General features: G+C 39.8%; 1 protein-coding gene across 4 annotated transcripts in view; it reads right to left on the reverse strand.

Annotated features, from left to right (window-relative positions):
* Positions 1–15,327, reverse strand: part of KLHL29 (kelch like family member 29) — a 410,116-nt gene that overhangs the window by 69,594 nt on the left and 325,195 nt on the right. For all 4 annotated transcript variants that reach the window (XM_030037612.2, XM_030037613.2, XM_030037610.2 and 1 more), the window contains one exon: positions 6,250–6,388. In XM_030037612.2, coding sequence (XP_029893472.1) covers positions 6,250–6,388 — 139 coding nt within the window. The remainder of the gene's footprint in view (positions 1–6,249; positions 6,389–15,327) is intronic.

Here is a 15,327-nt window from a genome sequence, read left to right on the forward strand (position 1 = left end):
TTTTCCAAGGCCTGGCAGCTGCAAAATTTGAAACCCAGCAGGCAGCTCCGACAGGCGGGCGGGAGCGCGGCTGCTCGGCCAGGCAGAGCAAGTGAAGCGCGCTCATGGAAAGGGGCCACCGAGAGCAGAAAGCTGTTTCCCGTGCCAAGATTTTGCGCCCAACACACAGCAATTATCAGTCCCTCATTTAAGAGAAAAATGTCATCCATAGCATAATTTACACCTGTACCCTGGCAGTAAAGGGTGAAGAATATTTTATACTCCCGTGAACCTTCCGTTCTCATAGATTCCTTTAAATGGTTTAACAAAAACCACTGGTGCTGTCTGTCTAGGCACAATATATCCCTCCTGGCACCTGAAACAAACATCATATTTTTAACTCCCTATTTCTCTGTTTTCAAAGAAATGTTATAATTTGTTTCCACATTCATTCTGTTCTACAATGGAGCTGAAGCATGCAGATGTAGAAATGCTGCCTGCTCCTCTCCCGGAGTTAAAAGCAAGGTTCTTAGTAAGTAGGAAAACACGAACGGGTCACCAAGAGTAGATTTTTCTTTCATCTGCTATTTCTCATTTTGGGCTTTTTACAACGTAAACACAAACCAGACAGTCTGTTTTCCAGACACCTAAATGCTTCTGCAGTTTTGTCAGACTGTTTCAGATGGATAGCGGCAGGTTTCTCTGTCTTGCATCCAAATGCTGGCTTTCCACACAATGGTGTAAAATGCAGAATGACATCTCTGTCTTCAGTGTAGGTGTAAAGCAAAAGGAATTTGGTCCTCTCACCCTAAATGCTTTACTTCTCCTGCCTTCCTGCCCTGCCTTCAAGCTCTAGGAGAGTATATACAACCCTATTTTAGAAAAAAATAAAAAATAAAAATTCTAAATGCTTGCAAAAAGAGGCAAGGTATCGTGGAAAAGCAATTTGGCCATGAAGTCACTGGCTCTGCTCCTTAGGAAAAAAAGGATGAACATAGCATTGCCAGATTACACTGCATCAAAAATACTTGCTTCTTGTCACCGAATCTGTGTATGTGACTTACTGCTCTGTTCTAGTGGAATTAGGCAGCAAGGGTGACTTCAAAGTTAGAAATTGTCATTAAAATAAAATCTTGAAAAGATAAAGCTTATAGGACAGGATCTGTTTATCTTTACCACTAATTGATCACAGAGAAATAAAACTATAACTGACCACAGAGAAATAAAACTAAAGTCTGCCCATTTGGCCAGACTTTTGGCAAGTAGAGACTTTTATATCAAGTGCTTCCTATTATTTATGTCATATTTGGTAGAGATTCCAGCACTTTGGGTTGGATTAAGAAGAAGAAAGCAGCAAATTAAAATGTTCCGGTAAAACTCTCTTTGTTATGGAAATATCAGACATTCCATTTATCCAGCAGCTGTATTTGTCTATCCCAAATGCCGCTGGAAAAAATGATGCCTCTTCATGGGATTTTCCATTCCGTCCTTCCTTCCTTCCAGAACACACACATCTTCTACCATTTCTTCTAGGGCAGATGATAGAAAGACACAGAGCTCGTTTCTCTCCTTCCCCAAACCAAGGAGCTGTAGCTACAAGACTAGATTAAATAAGAAAATCTGTGCTCTGAGAGAGGGGTATTTTAGATACGGTTTTCTTGATGGATTGTGATCTACTTCATTCTTTCTGTGTACATATATAAGCACATGTATGTGACATTCAGACAAACACTGGGTTCTGGAAGGAATCATTCACATACTTTTAGCCAACTACAATTCAGGTGTCTAATCAGAGCTGGGTGACTGGCCCTTCTCCATGAGCAAAGAAATATGAGCACTTCCACAAGGCAATTCACATTATTTACCTTAAGGTGGGATGAATTGCCCTACGGACATTCCTGTCTTTCCTCACAACAGCAGAAGAAGCTTAGATAACGAGATTAGGCTGGACCCCGAAGGAAGCAATGTAACACCCATCGTAAGTTTAGAGTCTAAGCAAATCACCTCAGCTCTCTCTTTATTTATAGTAAAGAGGGATGGCCTCCTCCTCATCTTGTATCTTAGACACCTATTTTATGGCGAGAGGACTTGCCTCCTGGAAAGGTATGTCTCCCTCTCTGTAGACTATAGCAGTAGTCTAGAAAGTGAGGTTAGACTGTATCTGCCTTAGATGCCAAACCTGAGCCTAAATATTGGTTGCCTAACAGCAAGAGACAAGCACCTCTCATTGCTCCAGAGGGAATCTCCCACCTGCCTGCACATAGGTGCCTGAATTAGGAGGAAAAGCTCCTTTGGAAGCCTTCAAGGTGCTTCTCTTCATCGCCTCTACCATAAATTAGGTCCCTGCTTTGGGAAGGCTGATTTCTTAAGTACCTAAAATATAGGTGCAAATTAGAGGCCAAAGTCAGGCAGACTGGAAGCAACTGTGGTTGGTGGTGCACTCAAAATATGTAAGATGGTATTTAGAGGACAGATCCCTATTCCAGCTGCTATTTATCATCCATTTTCTCCTGAAGTCCTATACTGCAGTAATCTTGTATGGGTCACAGTTTGAAGAAGCTGACTAACCACATGATTTCCCTAAGCACAGATAAAGTACATCAACTCCTCTATATGCTCTATGCCTGAAGGAGCAAGCAGTAAGGCCAAGTACTAAACCCCATACCTGTCATAAAGTAGGCCCTGAATATTCACCACAGAAAAGAATGTACTTTAAAGGGGATTTTATGAAGAGAACTTCAGAAAACCTAGCACTCCCCAAATATGTTAAATATTGTATAAAATTGTTCCCGAGGTTGTTAGCGACAGCCTCAGAGCCCCTGAGGTTATTGCAATATGTCCTACTGGGGGACCAGCCTTGGGCATGCACCCATCTTCACACATCACCATCCCTCCCCTGCACCTCACTTTCCTCCCTTCACGGGCACAGTGAAGTGGAACAGACGTCGGGAACATTTCACACCTGCTGTTCCCAATACACTTAATCCTTTTCAGATTTCAGTCCTTTTCACTGAAAAGGACTAAGGGTGGTTTTTATGGTCAGCTGCTGTTGGGAGGGAGATGAACATGAGTCCTGGCTCAGGCTCGAGTGCTGTGCAGCTCTTAACAGGGACTGGTTAACCTGTTCCCAAGAGCACGGAGCTTGGTATGGTGCTGAGCTGAGGCTCAGGACTGGGCTAAACCAACCTCAGAAGGGCCATGCTCATATATTTAGAAGATAAATCACATGGAACGAGAATTTTCTGGATGAGGACCAGAATGCTCAGCACGTTGTAGGATTAACCATTTTCTGAGAAACTAAGGGTTTCTCAAAGTGTGCTCTCATTACCAAATTTGTTTCATAAATAGTAAATAAGTTTAGAATTGTTTTGGTCAATCAAACCTGGTTACCATCTTTTAACTACAGTGCAATAAAACCAACATATTTTTTATCCTGCTATGACTAATTCTCATCAAATAGCCTTCCTCAAAAGGGGCAATAACTCTAGTTCTATTATGCTTTTTGTCTATATTGGTGCTTTTTGGGTTTTTTTGAGGAGGGGATAATCAAACATTATCTTTTATTTGGCTTTGAACATTTCACTTTTATTCTTTTGAGACGCTACTTGCTATTCTACCATCAGATACCAACTCCAACACACAGTGGAATCAATGGCAGAACATGAGGTTAACAATAACTAGCCTGTGGCAAAGAACAGCTGAAGTAAATACTCTGAAAGATATTCTTTTTCTGCATATCTATATGGATGCACATAGCACCTTCATGAATAGATCATCTCATTGATGTTTCTGGTGACCTATTAGTGCCTTCGGTTGGAATGGCATTAGAGTTTAACCCTGGCATGCACTGACTGAAATGGCCTTTATATCATACTTAACATAAAGAGATGTCCTTTATTCTTCAAGAAAAACTGCCATTTCTTGTTTTAATTTCTATAATAATACAAAGATAAAAATCACATAAAGCTTGAAGTACCATCTCAAAGGAGATGCTAACAGGAGAGGATTCTAGACGTGTTGTATTTATAAACATACTGACTCTGTGAACTATAATGATTTTGTATTAATAAGGGCATGAACCTACAAAATACTGAGTACCTCTTGCAACTTGAGTCCTTGACTTTCATTGACTTCATGGGGCTTCTAAAAGGACTACTCTTTCTACTGTAAGTATCCTCTAAAAAGCAAGTCTTTAGAAATTCCACCCCACAGCCCTGAGTTTATTGTCTCGCAAAGACACATTTGCTCAGTTTACAGGTGAATATTCATTTTTCTCACCCAACAGTTTTGCAAACTCAACTAGACATCAAGCTGGATTTTTCCTTATTCAAGCATCATCATCAGTAATAAAGGTATTTTTGCCTTGGATACACCTGTGCAACTCCATTAGCCTTCATCAAGGTTACATGTGTGCGACTGAGGTTATATATGGAAGACAACTGGGATGGAGAGACCTGACTGTGGACACAAATCGACCTCTGGAATATTTATTGCTGATGATGATGTGAAAGAAGGCAAAAAGTGGTGAGGTTGGCAAATGGGCTAAACCTTTCACTGTTTTTTTCTTGTAACACATGTGAGCCTTACGTGAGCAGCTGAAAGACAATAAATGCTGAAATCTAAGGTTTTGCTATCATAGTCTCTTTTCAGAGCATTTAAAAAGGTTGGGGTTTTTTTGTTTGTTTGTTTTAAATGAGTTCATATCAGAGCAGTGTTCAGTCTAAAGTGTATCTCCATTTGATAACTAAATAATAAAGCAGCAACATTCCTCAGTGTGCTTCTCGAAATAGATGCTGCCTGGTGACTTCTGCACAGAAGCAGATATCTTTGCAGCAAAATCCAAATGACAGTCTTTAGCCAGTCAGTTACTGGATTTCTGTAAGTTGATTCTAAGATTTTCTTTCCCTATAGACTCTACTCCTTATCACCCTAAAAAGCATATACTGTAGCCTTAACAATTAAATGATAATGAGCAGACAGAAGAGAAAGGACAGGAGAGATCTGGCATAGCTACAGCTAGCAATCATTAGATTTACAGAGGGGAAAAGACATGCTTCCTAGGCCCACATATTTTTTATGAATAATTGATAAGGCAGTCAGCACAGTTATATCATAGAAATGTAATATATATCCATAATTATAAAACCAGTTTTGTGCAAAAGGACATAATACACTGAAAGGAGATACCAGCCAATATGCCATCCTGAAACAAAATACAGTCACTATTGTGTTAGTTGGCAAAATTTAAATACAGGATTTGAAGCAAGCAAAATGTTCTTTAATCCCATTTTTTAGCACAGTCCAGGCTCAGTCTGCTCAGGAAAATACTGCAAGGCAAAATCAGCAGCTGCATTAATTTGCTGATGATTGAGAGAAAAATGAAAGTTATCCTCATGGTTTTTTTCTCCCTACTTGCTACTCTAACTTACTAATAATACGAGAGTACCAATTTATTCCTATGCGAGTATATGAAGCATACAAATTGAAAAATCAATGTAATGGAAAAAAAAGATTATCATGCACTGTTTAGAATCAATCAGCTAGAAACAGAGGGGGGAAAATGCGAAGGCGGAGACATGATGTTTAGAAAATGTACATATTGTACCTACCCTAAGCTAGAGTGTTTGTAGGAGTAATCTACCCTTAGTCTAACATGCAGACTGAGCTATATTTTGACCAGAAAATCATCTTATTTCCAATCTTTTCTACAGAAATTAATCAGTTGTCTTTTCTTCTTTTGAAAGTCCCCACATAATAAAAATATCAATCCCTTTGCCCATAAAAGCCACACAAAAGCATGTAACAAAGATTTCAGGGTGAAGGGATTATGATACTCAAAATGCTTTATTAGCACGATGTCTCAGCATCGCTCACCAGAACACTGATGGCTTACTGTAGCCCGAAGGACAGACTTTTGTCGCGTGTGACAGAGTCCCTTGAAAACATCGACAGCAATAGTTTTTAGTTGTGGTCTGAATCACCATTAGCAGTTGAGTTTAAATCTTAAGATCTCTCAGTGGTGGAACACTTTCTTCGGCCAAAACTGGCCTCTACTCATCAGAAATAATTACACTGTACGAGTCAGATGTGTAACAAATGGGTCTGAGTCTCAGTTTGGAAATACATTCAGAGGAGGTGGAAAGAATGGCTACTGGCTCTGTGACAGGAGATTCAATCTTCATAAACCTGCAAGAGAGGGGAGGAAAAAAAAGCGACACAAATGCTCCCTACAAAAGAACAGAGCAGATCACAGCTGGAAGGAAGGCAAACCTTTTAATCAGGTCCTTGAAATACAAGCTGCAGGAAGCTAGAACATTTTGGTGGACTTCAAACTCTTTGCCTTCAACAATAATTTTCAGGTCTGTAAACTCTTTCGCTCTGCGTTGCTGGTTCAACTCCTTCAACATTTCTGCAGAACAGAGAAGACAGACAGTGCCAGGGTTCCCATTAAGAGTTTTTTATTTTTACTTTTTACTTTTCATTTTTTTTTTGTAAAGAAGTAGAGAAACAGGAAACAACTGATATTTTTGTTGGTAAGATTGGCTCAACACAGACAGTCAGAAGTTACGAACATAACATATTAAAAAAAGAAAAAGAAAAAAGCAGGAACCAGTAGGTCTAAACAACTGAAATATATATACAGAAAAAAAGCAAAAACAATCCTAAATTTGGAAGGGTTAAAAATGAAAACAAAATATTTCAGCATCAGCAAATCAGAAACACATTATCACAGAAAAGTTAAAATAATTTGTTATAATAAAAATCAAGAGCTAATGAATTTCTATCCAAATGCAAATAAGTTTTGAACATACTAGAATAATATTAGTAAAAATATGGTATTATGATGCAATATGAACTGGATATGGGTCAAAATAATAAAACCACAAGACCTGCAAAAATAACTTATCCTTAACATAGTAAAAATGTGTTAAGCCTCTCAGTTAACATAATAAAATAGTACTTCTAAATAATATATAAATTACAGTGCACAAAAAATTAGCCAAATTATCAATGCATCTTGAAATATACCTCATCTATATAGACTACAATTGTATATGTTTCAGAATTAGCTTAAAAGCATCCTTATGATAAAAAATAATCTCACGCAGAGAAAAAATTACTGCCTTTTATAGCAATTCCCATTTTTTGCACTCCAAGGATTTTTACCATCACAGCATTTTTATTTTTTAGCCTTCAATGGCTTCATTTACAGCAACAATCAACTTTCACACATCATGAAAGAATCGTAATGATTAAAATAACCTATGAAAGTGTTTCCATCCTGCAATAAAGCACCTACCTTGCGTGATGTCTCCTTTTATAAAGCCTATTGGTACTAACAGAATGAAATAATAGCATGCCATGTCTTCATGTGTGGATGTGAACTACTAAGCAACCTACATGTTTTATATGCTGGCTGGACTTTTAAGGGTAAGACTTCCCTCCAACTTTGCAGACCAAAGTGGCTATCAAGATGAATAATATACTTTTCACCTGGGCAATAGCCTGGCAGTTCAGAAGCCAGTGATCAAGATGATAAAAGAGCTGATTTTAAATACTAAAGGATTTTGGTTTTATTTTATGTTTGCAATAGGTCAAGGTTCTCATTTTCTCAGTATAACACCCTGAACACATTCCTCTTCAGACAGATCTGTAAATCAAGAACAGTTCTTTACATGGAGTCCTTCCTTACATGAAGTAAAAGGGACCCAAAGAGTGTGTAACTATAACTGTGTTTAATGCCACTGTCAGGCTCGGGCACTGGGCTGCCAAAGCATCACCAAAGGGCCTTACGGTGAAATGAAGACCCAAATAATCTTTGTGTTCTGCTGCTTCCCCAAAGAAACTCAACAGGAATCGTTTCAGCAAAGCCCTAGTGGTTAAATGACATGAAAGCATGCAAATACACAACCATGGCATGAAAAGAAATTGAAGTTCTCCCAAGCACCAACATCTGTGGTGCACATTTTTCAGGCCTAAGTAAATAAATGTCACCTTGCACATTTATGTCTATTTAATGGAAACACAGTAGTGTCTGAAAGGCTAATTATTCTGTGCTGAAATGGGTCAGTGCTCTCCAGAGAGCAAGCAGATCATTAGAGAGGGCACAGAAATAACAGCAGGCTTGTGTCAGATCTATAACAGGGGAAAATAAACCACTCTGTCCTGTGGGTGCTATAGCAGGGGCTATTTTTAACAAATTCATCTAAGCTAAAGTACAATGATACATTTTGAGCAAAACTTAAAATGGGGACCGAATGCTCACTCTTCTGCAGGAAAGATTCAGGCTTTTGCTGGAGGTGCGGTGCCTAAAGTCTGACTTGACCATGAACGCTTCAGGCCTCAGTTAAAGACCAAGGATGCTTTGGACACAAGGAGTGTTCCACCTGATTTAGGGTCAGAGTGACTAAGGTTTCACAGGAACAGCACCAGGTACTTCTTAGCTGCACACTTTTGGAGGCGATTGTGGAGGAAGCATTTTTTTGTCCCTTTTCACATATGAATGACTTTTTTTTCTGTCTCAGTCCATTTTCCCACTTTCACTTACAGCAACTACATTTTCCTCCCAACCAATTTTCTATCATTTCATTTCTCAAAGGCAGTTACTTTTCCCTCTAAACTTTCTGATATTCTCCTATCCGCTACTTAATTTCACTTTTGTTTTCTGTCATTCCCCTTTTCAAATTTGCCCAACTACTGTCCTCCATCCCCATTTGCACTTTTCCTAAGTTCCTGTTCAAGAACCTTTTCTCTAGTACCTGTGGCAGCCCTTTACAGTCTTCCTTGCAGAACCTTTCAAGACAAGGGCTCCAAGACTAAGTGATACAAGTTTAAGATTACACTTACATAAGGGGTCAATCTCCATCTCACCTCATTCCATTTCCTCCTTTGAAAGCTCATGATCAATTATTCTTAGTGTTCAAAAAGCACAAGTGTATGAATAGCAACTGCTTAGATGGATCCTGTGCTCCAGGAGAGAAGAGGCAACAGAGTTTAGTTGCACTCTGAATGGGCTGGGGGTTTTTGGAGGTGAGCTCAGGATAAGCGGGACAGTAGAGACCATCCTTGAACTCATGACTGTGGCCAAGATTGCCGAATAACAATACACAAAGTTCAGCCGCTGCACCTATAGATGTTGTGCTCTCTGTGCTATCTCCAGTATCGTGAGAGCTGGTTTGAGCATCTACGTCCCCAAACAGCTCTCCCAGGTAATGGGCTGATTACTTGGACTTTACTGAGCACTCTGTAATTACATCCAGTCCTGCAGTTCCGGGGCACAGTTTCTATCTATGCTCTTTACACACTTCAGTGTGCTTTATACTGCATGCATTCATTAAGGGATGCAAACCAGAAAAGACTGGTCTGGAGCAGTGGTGCAATTTGGCTCATAAAGAACCAGAAATCAGAACAAACCCTAACCAGAAACTGAAGCTCCTCTTTTTCCTATAGACATTCAGAGGCCATAATTCTCTCCTTGTCCCCCTGACTTGTTACAGTGCTCTCCACAGAGGGATGACTATGAACAGTCCTGTATTTTTTGTGGCTCGGTTTCTGAACTAGAAAGAGAAGAGGCAGGTGGAGAGGAGAAGGAAGTCAGGAGACTGCATTGATTCATCGATCTTCCTTGCTGAGGCTCCTTTGTATTACTAAATAACTAGCAGGCATTAGTATTGGACACAAGGTTATATCAGAACGGGCCCTCATTCTCAGAGTATTTGTAATGCTCACACTGTGCTTAGCCAGGCATTAATGATTTATGAGGACTCAGGATGAGTTGCAAAACAAATTTTTTCACCAGGTAATAATGCCTGCCGATGAGTTGTAAAAGGAGAGACAACACAGTGCAGTCCTGGCAGTGAAAAATTATCTCAGCTGTCTCCTGCTAGTTCCTCTTCTGGGCTCCTCCTAATTCTCAGCGTTTCCTCCAACAAATGGAATTTCCTGAAACCTTCAGAAAAGGATGTGCTGGGAATTCCCTAGTGGTTATTTATTCCTCTGGTTTCTTTGTTCTTACAAAGGGTTTTTTCTTTGCTTTTCTTCCTCTTTTTTTTTTTTTTTTTTTTTACGCGATCCAGGTAAAAATAAAGTGCAAGGACAGTTAAGCTGCAAGGTTTCAGCAGGGTGGGCACTGATGTTCCCTCTCGACAGTGAATCACAGCAAATGCTCTCGCATCCATAGTGCAAGGAATTTTCCCTCCTGCTCTAGGTGCACAGACATGTTGGGACTGCAGAAACCAAGCCAGTCCTTTGCCTTCTTCATCATTACTGATGCTGAATCATTCTCAGTCAAAGACTGGTTGAATGTTTTCTTCACAAAGAAATACACAATAGACACCCCCATGTTCTTCCATAATTACTTAAGCCACGTAGTGGTAGAACCTAAAGGGGACTTGACCTGAAACCTGCAACTGAACATCTCTGCGGAGCTTGTGAAAGGAAGCACTTTCTATCTTGCCATTATCAGCTTTCATATCATTGCTTGGGGGCATTTAAACATAATTATATTGAGAATCCCAGAGACAATATGGGCCAGAAGGTGTAAGTGACTTTCCTCAGGTCAGGAACGAAGCCAGGAAGAACTCAGAAGCTTTGATTCCTGGTCCCCAGCTCCACCCATCACACTACATTTTCTCTTTCTTAATTAATGGACAAATTACAAATTAAACTGAAGAGCCCACAAGCCTTGGATCAAATGTAGGACCAAGAACAACTGTGTAATTTTGTAGATCAAGTAAAGGGAACAGAAATTATATAGTGAATCTTTTTTTAAATTACTTATGATCAGAAATAAAAATGAACAAGGAACTTATTCCCCAAGTTTATTTATTCTGTATTTCAAGCTCAGTGGAGACTGGATACCCAGTCAAAGATCCTCTCTAATGCACACTCCTGTGGCACAATGGAAGCTCTCAGGTTTATTTTCACTTCTAATGAAGAACTCTTTACTTAAATACGAGTAGATAAGGCTTTAAAAGGGGGCAGCAAGAGCTACCATATAATGAACTGTGAAATACGGAAGAACACTTTTTACAAACAGTATTTTTTAAAATTTGCTTGGAAAAACTAACTTATTATAAAACTGCAAAGGGTAATTGATGAAAAAATCGCTAATTATTCTTGTGAAGAACATGCAAGAGACCAGTGCTTGCCCAGACAGCCCCATGCTTTCATGATTGGGACAGAAAATGTGGGAAAGCCAAGAAAAGCTACCAGAAGGAAAATCCAATTACTTTCTTGCCTTAATAAGTAAGGAGATTAATTCCCAAGGTTATGCTATGGTTATGTAAAACAAGCATTTTAACCGTTAAGTGCCAGCACTGCACACAGTTGCTCATTTTGATAGACAGTGGTAGAGTGTGTGTAGCTACAAGAAATTAAATTATGAAGCAAAAGACCTAGCAGTCAAGTAGGAGTTACGAGTGATGGGAAAGCATGTACCATGGTGAACCTGTCCTATTGAACTACACAAGAATTCATGATTTTTCGCCAATGTTGACAAGTCTCTCTTTCTCCTCACTGCTACTCCCGCAGACACACAGAGAACCCCAAAGCCTGGAGAGTGCCACAATAAACCACTCCATCTACCCTCATGCTGTTGATAACTAGCGTGAAGGACCTGCATAGAGAGATTAACAACTAAATGCCGAGTTGCCTCATTACGTACACACACTTAGCATTGCAGTGGCTAAGGCTGTTCTCCACTCCCCTGGGACATCTTGACACTGCAGACCAACTACCACTGAACATCATCCCTTAGGGTATCCCATGATTATCGGGCAGGGGGTTAGTTATTTCCCAGTTGACAAATACACCATCAGCTATGGCAGCTTCCATGTGGTCTGAAGACAAGTACACACCTCTGGAGAACAGCTTCCTACTCGGGACCAAGGACAAGAAATAGGTCCCTTATTGTCTTTTGGCCTGAAACGAAATAGTAATAGAGAAAAAGAGGAATGAGCGAAGTCTTGTGGGAATCATAAACAGATGAGGATGACTCAGATATTATCTTGTGATCTTCAGTATCCTTCCTGGACTCTAAAAATTAAACGTCTAGTTATCTGGACTGACTCTGTAGTCAAATAGAGACAGAAACATGTCTCATGTACAATCCAGCCCCTTCTGTGCACTCAGCCAGGTAGGACACACTACCACGGGTGTCTCTCCCCAGGGATTACCAAGGGAGATTAGAATTAGGTGAGACCGGACACTCCTTTTTTTTTTTTTTTTTTTTTGCACAGAAGGTGAGAATTATCTCTTGCAGATAAATACTTTTCCTTTTGGATCTCAATTCTAGTTGAACTTGTTCAAGAGCAGAAGGAGAAGAGGGCATAACAAAGCTGGGACTCGCCTATATGACGATCCTTTATCATTGAGATGGGGGAGGCAGACAAATGGTGAAAACACTCTCGCTCTGTACTGTGAAGTGCCAAGGCTGCTAATGGCTTGAGATGGAGGTGCAAAATACTGCTGTATGATAGTGGTGTGTCCAGCCCTCCTCCCCCAGTCTGTATTGATTATGTAGTTTCCACATGATGCCATCCTGCTCGAAAGGCATCTGAAAATGCTCGACTGCTTGTGGCCATCTCCTGAACATTTTGCTGTCATAAGCCCTTAAGCCAGATAAAATGAACTGAGAAAAGCTCAATACTGACTACAGGAGCACTAGAGCCCCAAAGCACAGGCTCAGCCCTACAGAGCCTCTGCTAGCCAGCTACACTCCCTAGTGAAGATGGAGCATATGTTGATGGAGAGGTATCACTGCTGGCACAGCTACACCAACCTCTGAGCAAAAGGCAACGAGACTCATCTTCTGCTGGGTTTTGTCAGCACAGCAATGTGAAATGCAAGGTGTGAAGTTGTCATAACTCTGAGCTGATACAGCTATGGCAGTAGTGCAGACCAACCTGTCTAGATCTTAGTCTTGTTGACACTGTTATACACCTGTGGTGCTGAAGAAAACAGTAACAGATGCTGGAGAGTGGGGAAATATTTTTAAATCCCATACTGAACAACACATATGTGGCTGTATATGATAATTCTGCTCAAAGGATTGTTGGTCGTGAGATGCCCCATTGTGCTAAATAATTTTTCATTGTTCACATAGACAAATTCTTCTCACCTTGTAATGATGAGATAGGGTCAACAAAGTCAGCTGTGGTGATTACACACTTGAGGAAGACAACTACAAGTCTATGTGTAAATGGAACCTTTCTAAATACATTAAAAACTGAGGGAAGTCATCATATCATGTTTTGAAACCGATTTTCAGGCTATTATCATCACTAGAACTGACATTAGGAGATACCTCAAGGAAGCCTTCACACATTACAGAGTTGCTATTTCCCTATATTAGGCTGCAGAACTATTTCAACATATTTTCTGACTATATTCAGAGATGAACAACACCCTTAATTTCTAGAAAATCTACTTAAAATGCAACTTTGGAGAGATTTTGCTATCACAGTTATGCATAAAAATAATAAAAACGGGAGTGTGGGGGCTAGAATAGCTTTGCTGCTTTGACTTATAAGGTAATGTCTTCTATGGTATCCATGCCTGCTAATTTATAATCATACAGGGTTACAAATGCACAGTGAGCGTATGTGACTGGCTTTGAAAATGAATTGCATTTACATTACATATATGGATGCACAGAAAGAATGAGAAAAAATACGAAGACAATCTGATCTCTTTAGTTTTCCAACATAGGCTGTGACCCACGCAAGGAGAAAGAGCAAGACCAAAGGATCCAGCATAAAAATACCCACTGAGATGTTGAGATAAAGATGCAGCTTCCTACATCAGGATCTGCTGGTTTTTTTTTTTCAGGATTCACCGCTGATTAAATATAAAGTTGGCTGCAGCCTGTTCTATATTGGCCAAGGCAAACAAACCCCAGGGGATCCCAGCAAATTGCCATGCTGGCCCCCTGTTCCATATATAACATGCCACTATATCAGTTAGCACTGTAACGTGATTTCCAGGCAGACAATAATTTTCTCTGGAGACAAAATGAGAGAAAGAGACAGGCAGAAAGAGAAGGGGAAAAAAACCCTGTAAGCACTGGAAATGCGGAATAGCCCAGATTCAAAGAGAAATTTAGTTCTGATTGTTTTATTTACCAGCAGGCAGCCCTGAATATCAATACACACTTAAGGGAAGGCTAAAATATTTATTACTACGTGATCTGGGATGGATTCAGTATCATCCTAATTGCTTGTAGCAGAAGACTAGCAGAGAGCTTTTAGACCTTTTTGATCTCTTTATGTAGTGCAAGGCATTAGCTAAACGTTTCCTAGTTTTGAAGGCTTTGAACAAGAAGCACCCATCTGTGAAACCAGTAGTGTAATCAACAGGCTCCCTGACATGTCAGCTATAGTCAAACGCTGACCAGTTTTGGTGGTGTAAGAACAAAAGCTGCGAATTGTGTATTAACAGTGATCAGCCACACATGTGCATACGTACAGCTGGCAAACAAAACGCTTGTTTTCCAAAATAAGAAAATAAGAAAAGACAGGTTTCTGAAAATAAATCAGTTATGCATCCAGGACCAATTGCACACATTAGAGTAAAGAAAAATAAAAAACTGTGAGGTGTAATACCTGACAGTCAAAGACTACAAAGCACTTAACATACATTAATTAGCAAGGGGGGGGGCGGTTCCTCTGCCCGTTGTAAACGAAGGCAGTGCTGCCCAGTTTCAACAGGGGCAGGACTTGCCTTTTTCTTAAAATGTACTTAAGTGTAATCAACACAACTCTTTGAAATAAATCCATCTTTGCTGACCAGTGGTAACGCACCTATTTTCTAGCATTCATATACTGCAGTATATGACGCCTAATGAAAGAAAATAAAGCCAACTCAAATCTTTGGCATTGAAATCTCACCCTTTCAGAAGATATTATACATCATCTATAAATAATATAGTACTAAATCTAAGTATTTAGGCCTATATACTCAGTGGATGGCTTAGTACTGGGTGTAAGTTACGCACTGGGTTAAATGGATGTGACAGCATCTCTTGGTCCGGCAGACATCTCATATGATAAAGAACTGTTCTTTTGGTACAGACTGTGTCTCCACAATGAGACCCAGTGATTCATTACACTATCAGAACAGACAAGTATAATCAAATATTGCAAAATAAAAAAAATGAAAACACTGTCAGTCAACTCCAGGCCCTCCCTCGGGGTGGTCTGCAACCCAACAACTCTGCTTCAACAACTGGTTCCCTGCTCTATAGCTTCAGCATGTCTCGGTGGCTGCAGTCATGTCCACTCACGATTACAGAAGTAATAATAATAATAATAATAATAATAATAATAATAATAATAATAATAATAATAA

Source organism: Aquila chrysaetos, chromosome 15 (genome assembly GCF_900496995.4).
Source record: "Aquila chrysaetos chrysaetos chromosome 15, bAquChr1.4, whole genome shotgun sequence".
In the NCBI taxonomy this organism is placed as follows: Eukaryota; Metazoa; Chordata; class Aves; order Accipitriformes; family Accipitridae; genus Aquila; species Aquila chrysaetos.